General features: G+C 38.0%; 1 protein-coding gene across 1 annotated transcript; it reads right to left on the bottom strand.

The window, feature by feature from the left end:
* Positions 1-521: 521 nt before the first annotated feature.
* On the bottom strand, positions 522-4644 carry fgf17 (fibroblast growth factor 17). Its single transcript, XM_055020492.1, has 5 exons — positions 4613-4644; positions 4494-4530; positions 4118-4295; positions 2623-2729; positions 522-886 (listed from the first exon to the last, which is right to left on the bottom strand). The coding sequence occupies exons 1-5, from the start codon at positions 4642-4644 to the stop codon at positions 599-601; spliced, it is 642 nt and encodes a 213-aa protein (XP_054876467.1). The 3' UTR covers positions 522-598.
* Between the last annotated feature and the right edge of the window lie 6122 nt (positions 4645-10766).

The following is a 10766-nucleotide window of genomic DNA, read 5'->3' as shown; positions in this document are numbered from 1 at the left end:
GTGTGAATCTACATACTTTGATGCTGCTGTTGCACCAGAATTTTCCCTCTGTGGGACAGTAAAGGATATGTCTTTAATATTGACTCAGACCTTGGGCATGGTAAATACAATGAATTAACCTTAGTAAATAATCTGGTTCAATACACCAGTGTCAAGCTAAAAATAACAGAATTGTCAAATCATTATAAAGTCTCCTAAACAGTACAGAAATTCTGTCTATGATTTAAACTTCATTCAAGCAAAACAAATTGAGCATGTAGTAATAATAAATTAAATAATTTATGATGATTTATTTTCTGTCCACTGATTAATTGCTGACTCATCATTTGTGTGTAGCGTTTTTAACTAGAAGCTGATAAACTGATGAACATTTGAAATGAAAGTCAGCAAAACAATATCTCAGCCGTCCCCAGTGGCCAACATCCATAAATATATTTCATTAGCTTTATTCTCTGTCAATATTTACACAATCATTTTACAGAATTATTATTTTACTTTTATAACATTTAAGCCACAAATATCAAAAATATACAAAATAAAACTGCATCTGTCTGTTCCTTTCTCACAGCTTAAGCCAGTCCATTGCTTTGGCTGATTGTTACTCAGAGGTACGTGATTTACGGTTCCGCTTTGCTCGACCAGTGGGCTGAAATCGGATGAACTCAAATTTGCTTTGGTCCGTGTTGGGGAAGTGAGGCGGGCCCATGTGGAGCCTCTTGATGAAATGGACCTCTCTCTGGTTCTCCCTTGTCCTGCAGGCTTTGATGGGTCTTCCCTTTCTGGTAAAAGCCACGTACCAGCCTTCGTACTTTGCATTCTGCAAGGCCGTGTAATTGTTCTCCAGGACAATCTCAGTGAAGATACAATCTCTGCTGCGGCCGTTGGGCTGTGTGTGAGAGAGAAGAGAATATTTTTGTGACTGTTGTGTTAGAATGATCTCTTATAAACATATTCCAGTAAATAAACATCAAAGGACACTTTAGGAATTTCCCAGAGCTACAAGCAGCTTTGGCACCAATGCAAAACAGAAATCGATGATGAGATGATCTTTGTGTCTTATGTGATAGAACAATAAAAAGTAGAACAAAATTGTAATAGAAAAATAACACGGTTCATGGTTTCATTTATGGTGGCAAACGACTCTAATCAAAATCTAAAAATTATGGCTTTCACTGCAAATACAGCTGCAGGTCATCTGGTGTGAATCTACCAACTTTTCACATCGAGAAAACAGACTTCTTTGTTTGTCGTTTTTCTTTTGCTAACAGGTATTTCTGGGCTTTGACTGAGCCAGTCCAACATGGCATGTTTTCGTCATCCCATCATGTCTGTAGCTAAATGATTAGCTCTGTTGTGGTGCTGGAAGGTGAACCTCTCTCCCAGTCTAAAGACTCTTGCCGTGTTTAAAATGTTTTCCAGAATTTCCATGCCTTTAGTTCTATCTATCATACCATCAACTCTGACCAACTTGTCTGGTCTTGATAAAGATAAGCACCACACAGCATCACACCACCACCATGTGTTACATTGAAGATGATGTGTCCAAGGCCCGTGACAAACTGGTGACCTGTCCAGGGTGACCCTGCCTCTTCCCTGGAACATTAGCGGGAGATAGGCACCAACACCTCATGATCCCACTGGGGACAAAGTGTTAGAAAATGGATGGATGGACAGATGGATGGACGGACGGAATGTTTGTTGTGTCAGCTACCAAGTTTGTGGCGAACTGCACATAGCGATTCGAGCTTTCTTTCTATGACGGTCAAGTCACAGTCAAGTCAAAGTGTATTTATATAGCTCATTTACAACAACCTCAGCTGAACAAAGTGCTCAGGTAGAGAAAGGATAAAACAGAAAATAAAATTATGTTTGGTAAGAATAGAAGGACAGATATAAATTTGGCAGAAAATACCAAAATCTAAAGGTACTTTTCTTGTTATAATACCATATCAACTAGACTTAAAAAATAGATTAGTTATGCAATAGATAGCATAACTAATAGATGTTCTGTCCACAGGCATTAAAGTACATTTCAGCACAATAAGTTGGGATTGTTGCTGTAACATCAGATTCATCTTAACTGTGTTCTGGCTGCATGTTAGAAAACCAGTGAGGTTTAAAATGGATGTACTCATAGTCCATATTGACTAATGGACTATAAGTACAACCACAGTTCACAAGTCAAATACGATTATGGTTATTATTGTTGATATTGAAAATAATATGTCAATAATAACCATACTCAATGAAGAACTGTCCTCATAACTCACAATTATGACACTGAAAGTGTTAGAGGTTTCCAACTAAACCTCTAACACCTAAACCTTCACATATAACCACTAGTGATAACTGTCTCATAGAAGTGTTTTTATTTTTTATTTTATTAGTACTATATTTCAGGTGGAACCTGAAATATAATAATATTTCAGGTTCAGATGAATTGTTCAGATGAATTGTTGTTTGCTTAGTGTGATAAATATAAAAACATAAAGAAACAATGACTAATTTAATATTGGAAGACAATAAATGGAAGCATTGTTCTACATTATTTGATGTTTCCATCAAAATCAGCTTTAGTAAAATAATTTATAAAAAGCCAGAGACCAGAAACTTATTCTGTACCTTTCCAACAAGTTTTCCCTTCCGGTTCATGCAGAGGTATAGCCCACTCTCTGCACCTCGTATCCTCACTCGACTGCCAAAGGTGTCAGTCTCCACAAACAGGCGAGCTGCAAGGAAAGACGGACAGAGCTGAAGAAATAACATAAAAGTTTTATTATTCTCTGCGTGATTAATGTACAAAGTCCCTGTCAAATGAGCTATTTATTTGCCCTATGATATTGTTTTTTTCTATAGTATTGTGTCTTCTTGCATTATTAAAAAAATGCATGTTGACTGAGGTTTTAAGTTCAGATATAAAAAGCTAAAAATAAAAAGCTTCAAGGAGTACTGAAATATATTGTTACATGTTCCAACTGTTCATCCAGTTTTTCCTCTTTTATCTAGGATAACTATGTTGGCAGTGTCTAGTGCTAGATGAGTTACTGAATGGAAAGCTACTTCCATGTCTTTCCCTGTCATGATTCTGACCATCCCAGTCAAAGACAATGAGAAGACAAACAGAAAAAAGTCATCCCACCAGTTGATTAAACAAATGTTATCTCTGCCCATTAACCTGGAAGCAGAATATACACTCTCAATTGACTTTATCCTGCTGTTAATTATGCCTTTTGAGCATAACAACAGACGTGTGTATTGGGACAAGGGAAACAAAGGAGTTTTCCTTATCAGCTGTTAATTTACCAGACTATGGCCTTATGGATACAGCAGGGAAGCTACATTAACATACAGTCCTGAAAAGCTTCCTCTAACGAGAGGGACAGGCAAGACTGGGCGTGAAACTGCTAGTTTGGTCAGAGGACATTAGTCCAGTACAGTCTCTTACCACTTCAGTCTTCAGACATTCCCTGATATTATTATGGTTCAGTGTCAGCTATAAAACTTGAAAGCTGAGTTGCTGTCACTGTGCTGTCTCAGATGTTTTATCCTCATCCTAAACTAAATAGCAGGTGAGAGTTCTGCATACATCAGTGTTTAGATGATGTAGCTATGTTAAACACTGATGTATTTAGCATAGAACAGCCCATTGCTTTTATCTGTTTCCAAGTGCTGTTTGTTGTCCTTTCTTATTTTTACAGCATAATTACACCAGTATATTTATTATTATTTTATTTCCTTTCTAAAGACCAACCCTTGATGATTTGGTTCCCCTCAGTTGGTTCCCTTAGATGATGTTGGATGTTTTAAATATTCATACTGACCGTGAATCAAACTGGGATCTTTGACATATTCTGGTCGCTGTTTCCTCTGATTTGGGTCATTCACATGATTTCACACGATTTCACATGATTTCATACAAATGTCATCAGTATTTAAAATAATAATAATAACAGTTTAATCTTTACAAAAAGAGAACATTCCTAACTCGATGGCAAAAAAAAAAGAAAAAAAGAAAAATGGAAAAAGAAAATGTAGAACTCAGTCTGACGATCCGGGCCTGCAGCCTGCGGTGTGTTAGGAGTGTGAGGACGTCAGCAGGTCCCGGCTCACTTCTTACCGTACAGGTTCCCATCTTCAGCAGTGGCGCTGACTCTCTTCCCCTGGATCTGGACGTGTTTCCCGCTGGTTCGGCTGTAGAGCTGGTAAACCCGGACCTGCCTGCGGCTGAGCTGGTCCGTCGTTGCGCCCTGCGTCCTCACATACTGGTTAAAATTAGGAGACGAGTGATTCTCCCCCTTTTTTATGCAAAGGGAAAAATAAAATCCATAATTGTGTCTGTCTCTAATCTGGGATGTATCAGTGCATCGTTCATTTCAAGAACCAATTTATGGCCGTTGGCTTTTTTAATTAAACATCTAACTACTGAAATCTGTCCAGCTGTTATTACTCTGACGACTTTGTATTCATTTTTCAAACGTTTGAAGCTTTCTCACCTGAGCGTGACACCACAGAACAAAAAAATTAAATGATCTGCAAAAAAGGTATAAAATATAAGTAAGAGACAAAGCGACCCTGCGGCATCAAATTACATTTAGAAAGCCAAGAGTCTTACATGTAGAAATAGCGCTGGTTTATTCCATACATCCTCAATTCTTATTTCATCCGATTAATCGAGAGATTCCTGAGGCCGATAAAAGCCACAAGGATGAAGCAAATAAATCCAATGGCTTCCCAAAAGTGGCATGTGCACTTTTGATGTCCATCCACACCGACAAAGTATTCCCAAGGCAAGAAAACAGCATGGACTACCCAAAAACTTGACCCAGCACAAGTCCATCGATAGATCCAAACAGCGCATCAAAATGAGTCAATTCCATGATGTGAAGCCGGATGGAGCGGTGTCTGCATCTGGAGAGGGATGTTCAGCTGCAAACAGTGGTGCGTCTGCCTGGACCGGGTCCAGCTTCTGCCTCCCCGGGATCCGGCTCCCCACTGGTGGAATGGTGCAGAAGTCCCTCCCTGAAATCTCTCTGCTAAAGGTGGGCACACCACTAGGACCCCAATGATCATTTATTGCAACTGCAAACACGTCCACAAAACAAATCAAAGTGACACAAGTTGTCAGCGTTTCAACCATAGGGTCAATGTTATCTATCTATCTAGTCCAGTCCACCCCCCTCTATCTGATCTGAGCTCATGACTGATGAATTATATGTAAAAGTGGAGAAGCTAATGGGTGTGGCAGCTAGGTGCAAGCCCAAAACAAATTCTCTCTTATCTCTCAACTCTTGTAAAATTCATCAAAAGAAATCACCATCAAAAAAATGACAAAAAGAGCATAACACTGTCATTCCCCGTCTCAGATTGGAGTCATTATGCATAGAAGAGAAGAAGAGATGAGAGCTGGTTTACTTTTTAAAAAGAAACCAGGTGAGGCAAAGTTTGCAATATGGAGAGCTTCATCAGGACACTGGGTCTGGTTTGATACCAAACAAAGTGTTATAAAGATCAGTGCATAACGGCTAGACAAGGAATTACCACAATAGACAAGTAGTATTTGTGTTAAAACTCATTATTTCTATTCATCCATCCATCCATCTTCTATGCTTTATTGTATTAGTCCTCCATCACTAACATTCCTCTTTTTGGTTTGTGGAAGGAAGAGTTGATATCAGGAAATACTCACCCTCATCCAGAGCATGAATGTAGCAATAGTGGAGAGGAAAAACTTCCTTATAACAAGAGGAAACTTCCAGCAGAACCAGAACCTGGCTCACTACAAGCTTGCATCTATGTTTGAGAAGACAAAGCAGAACGCATTAGAAACAGATGAACTGATTTAGGATTATTTTATATGTTCAGAAAAAGTAAATAGTTAATATATAAGGGAGAATGATTAGTTGATGTCCTTCAACAGGAATCTATAGCAGCCAAATGAAATGTCCAACAACATGTAGCGTTGATCACCTGAGTGAAAAACACACTGAGAAAAAAACATAAAGTTCATAGTTGAAACAACAGCAAAAATACTACATAGCAAACTACCCAGCTCCATTCCCTTTAATTTCCTTTTATTTATTTCTTTTTTATTTTTTGTTTAAAATTTTGTGTAGTTATTTTGACAGAAAATGGCATAAAATCTCTGTGATCTGGATGGATTCTATTTCTCATAATTTTTCATTCTTCCTACTAAAACTAACAAAGCTGTTTGTCCCAATGAGATTCATTTGTTTGAACAAAGTAAAATGTCGCTCATTAGTCTGGAGTTCAGTAAACAGACTTTCTCTTTGTAATTTGAACTGACCTCAAACAAGAAATGTTGATGTTTCACACTGTGGCAACAGCTTGTGTTTGAGAATTGATCAGGGAGCTGAGTCAGAGCTGTAAGGGCTGTGGTGTGTGAACGAGGCTGGCTTCAGGTTGAGCCAGGGCAGTGGTGGTTGCTTTGAAGCAAAGGTTTAATGACAACTTTAAAACGTGTGTTTTTAAAAAGTCTTCTAGAGTCACTGAATATTGACGACTCTGGTCTGGCTAAGGCCATAAGTTTAAGTTCATGGTTCATTCATATAGCCTGGTTTTAATATTTTTCTAAAATGTTAAAAACAAATTGGTTTTAATGGAAGCCGTGACAAATTTTTTCTTTAAAATATATTTTTTTAAGACATTATGCCCCTTCTATATAAGCAAGAAAAATGTGTATAGAGACAAATGATCTCAGTTCATGCTATAACCTTTTATACATGTTTTATATATTACAAGACTGTGCCACCTCTTCTCCTAAATTCACATAATTGACATAAAAAGTTAAAGGGCCGGTGATAGTTCTACTAATGTTGATGATACCAAGTGCTTAAATTGCAGCTCAAGGTCCCATGTGTTCTACTTTCAGCTGCTTCACTGTTCTACTTTTATTAAGTAGAACAGTGAAGCAGCAAAATGACTTAAAATGAAAAAAGAAGCTTCTTTGCATGTTCAATCCTCAATGGGACTGCAGACAGTTGTTCTTTTTAAAAGGATTAGTAAGACTGACCTGATCAGAATGATGTTCATAATTTAAATCATTGACGAAACCAAAAAATAATTTAAAGTAATTAAAATATGTGCAATTATTGATTTTGTGGAATAAGTGCAGATCTCATGATGCAGCAGAACTCTGTCTTTCTCCAGGTGTGTCTTCTTTAAGTCATTCTTTCATCTGAATGAGTCTGACAGGAATCGGTTTGATGTCTGGCCTAGATGCCAAGTTGATGGCAGCATTATCGCTGCTGATGTCTTTCAACAGGAGACAAACCAAGCTGGAGTTTGTCTTCTTGTTTGGTTGGTGGTATAAAATAATCTTAAAGCGAGACAAGCAGACTTAAATTGATCTAAGTCCAAATAATCTGCCTAATAGGTTGCCTACAAATTAAATGTTCAGTCTGTGGCTGCAGAAGCCAACTGGGATCATTCTTTTAACCTGATGCTGTGGCGCACAGTTGGAAAGTCTTTGCATAACCTGCTGTCATCACCGTGGGTGCCTCTGAGCTGCAGTTATGCAGTGTTGTCAGCAAGATGTTAAGGTAACATGATCCAAAGGGAGGAAAAGGACAGCATAGTTAGAGTTCATGCCATGCTGCCTACTTAACTCCACTATGTCACCAGCTTCTCACATGTCTTACATACCAACACTATCAGACAGCTTGACATGAGCAATACACTGAGCAGTTGACACTTCATACCTTTACATTTTAATGAGATAACAAATAGACAAGAACATAATTTGCCATTTGAAAATGACTCCTGTGTGCAGAAACACAGAAACTCTTGACTTCAGTCTTATTAGACAAGATGATTAGTTTGCCAGGAACAGCCTGTAAAGGTTTAGCTGTTTAATCATCCATCCATCCATCCATCCATCCATCCATCCATCCATCCATCCATCCATCCATCCATCCATCCATCCATCCATCCATCCATCCATCCATCCATCCATCCATCCATCCATCCATCCATCCATCCATCCATCCATCCATCCATCCATCCAAATTGGGCTTCTGAGAAATACTTTTGGAAAAACATAAAAAGCCATGACATCATCATCATAGAAAGTTTAATAAACTGACCATAGGTAATCAGAGAAATAACTCTGGTGAAATTCTATTTATTTTTTATACTGTAAGATGTCACTTTGATAAAGAGCTCTTTATTTTACATGGATCCCAATATGGGCATATCTATGAGTTTATATAAACAGTATGTTCCATATAACAAATTGCAAAAAAAGGTGTATGTGTCTTTCTTTAGTGTATGCAAGCTTCTGGTTTTAATGGTATTTACGATAAAATCTTCTTGGGGAATATGCCAACCAAACAACAAACTGGGACACATCTTCAAAATATTTTTTAGTTGACCAAAGTTGGGTCTATAGTCAGTGAAGTTATTCTGTCTTCAAATGACTCTACTTATTGGCTAAAATCTAATAGTAAAGGAATAACAAAATTGTGATGGACACAAACAAATGCAACTTGTTAATATTAGAAGGACAATTCCACTATATTTACTCATGAGCAGACTTCAAAGGAGTAAAGTTGACTTCTGATGTCCCCGGGACTACAGTAGCCGTGACAAGTGAAAGGAGAACTGGTGGTCTCCAAACAGCTATGACCACATCGTAAAAATCTCTGCCATAAAGACCAACTGGCCCCTCACACTGACCCTCCAAAAATAAAGGCAAAGGTTCAGAAGCTGGGTGGTCCCTTTTATGGACAATCAAAAGACAAGAATAGTTTTTTACAAAGGGAAATAAAAAGAAGAGTCTCTTAAAAAACCACACTGTTCTTCAGCAGCTGGGCTAATGTGCTTCCACCTCCATCAATGTGCTGCCATGTTCACCATTTCAGCTTTCAGATTGCTGATGGAGCACTGTCTGTGCAAGGAAGTCATTCCTGACTGTATGTTGGTCCTTTTAGTCCTAGAAACTTTCCATTTTATACAAAGAGATGTGAAAATATACAACTTTTTGTTACAAAGGCTGCTGACCCTGAGGTATTGCCCTGCCATTTGCAGCCTGACCATTTGAGCTTGCCAAATTTGACACAGCTGACTCAGGCAATAAATTTGAACTAGTTTCTCCACCCCCTTTATCCATGATGGGAACTGCCCTTCCAAGCTTCTGAACACAAACACACACACGCCCACACACACATGTTTATGGGAGAACATCAGCAATTTTAGCTTAAGAATCATCTGATGTGGTTGTTTTCCACAGAACACCAAGGGAATCAGGAAAATAACAAATCTGAAGATGAGTTAAACAGTGTAATTAAATCTCAACATGGAGGAGTAGGTTAGATTTATGTAAGATAAATTATTGGCTATGCAAAGTGCTAATGAATGATGTCCAAATTTACAAGGGTAACCAAACAAATCAATGTGTGGCAGGTGAAACTCAATATGCTAATTCATGATCAACACTGAAGAGCTGCAGACGACTGCTTTATTTCAGGGAAAAGACGTAGCAACATTTGTGACCACAGACTTAGTGAGTCCCCTGGTTGTGATTCTTACTGTAACAAACACTGGTTGTGTTTGGGTGGTGGTGCCTGTGGAGTGGGGAAACAGTCCTAGCATTTGTGTTATGTTTAAGGAGTAAAATGTCAATGAGCAAAGAGCATGCTCAAGGCACAGCATGCTCTTTGCAATGGAAGGTCGTGCCACTGTCACTTTGGTACACCAAACAGCCATTGTTGTTTTGCTGATGAAAGCTTTTGAGTTTTTTTCCAAGTTCTTTTCTTTGGATGAAAACTAAACAAAAACTCACTCAAAGGATGACAGTCATATAAAAAATAAATATTTTTTTTGTTGATGAATAGAAATGAAAATCTTAGTGGGATAATGAATCCAGTCATATATAGTAAAATAAAAGACCGGACTAAATCAGAAAAAAAAAGCTAATGATACTCAATCTTGGGTTGTAGAAGTTAATATTATGGTTATTGAGGTGGTGGTAAATGTTGAGTTTTTGTGGTTAAATAATGCTAGACAGATGCAAAAACTGACTGAATAAATTCTGAAAATAGCAAGAACGTAAAATGATAAATATAAAACAAGAGTTACATGATCATGTTGTTTGAACGTGTTAATAACCCAACCTCAGAATTTTGTTAGAACAAGTTGAACAGGAAATCCACATCTCTGAAACATCTAGAAACTGGCAAAAGTCATAATATTAAATCATTGAGCAGTAAACACTGTTACTATGCATCAAGTAGGTTCTTTGAATCCTAGCCCAGTGTATTTCTGCTTAGAGTTTGCATCTTCTCCTTTTACATACATGGTTTTTCTCTGGGTACTCCGGCTTCCTCCAACAGAGATTTATTGGTATCTCTGTATGGTTCTCGGTGTGTGTGTATGTATTGTTGCTTGTCTTGTGTGTCTCCAGTTGTCCTATTATGGCCTGACAGGTCTGTCCTGCCTCTAGCCCAATGACTGCAGAATACATGAGTTTAGATGAAAATTACTTTTGATTTATGTTTCAAAAGAATCATTTAAAAAAGAATTATGAAACAGACCAAGACATAAATGCTGGTACCTGTAACTTAATATATTGTTTCTCAACCTTTTGAGGCAATCACTACCACCAAACAAATTCTAGTCAGAGACTTCTTCACCTGTCCATATGTGCTCTGATCCACTCCTCATGGACAAACTGCTCCAGGTGTCTCCAGTTAAAGGGTGCCTTTTCCAGATGCTTCAGCTCCTTCCACAGATATTCAACAGGATTTAGA

This window comes from Poeciliopsis prolifica, unplaced genomic scaffold, assembly GCF_027474105.1.
Source record: "Poeciliopsis prolifica strain line A6 unplaced genomic scaffold, Auburn_PproV2 SCAFFOLD068, whole genome shotgun sequence".
Classification (NCBI taxonomy): Eukaryota; Metazoa; Chordata; class Actinopteri; order Cyprinodontiformes; family Poeciliidae; genus Poeciliopsis; species Poeciliopsis prolifica.
The sequence above is the reverse complement of the archived record's forward strand: the minus strand, read 5'-3'. Positions and strand labels throughout refer to the sequence as shown.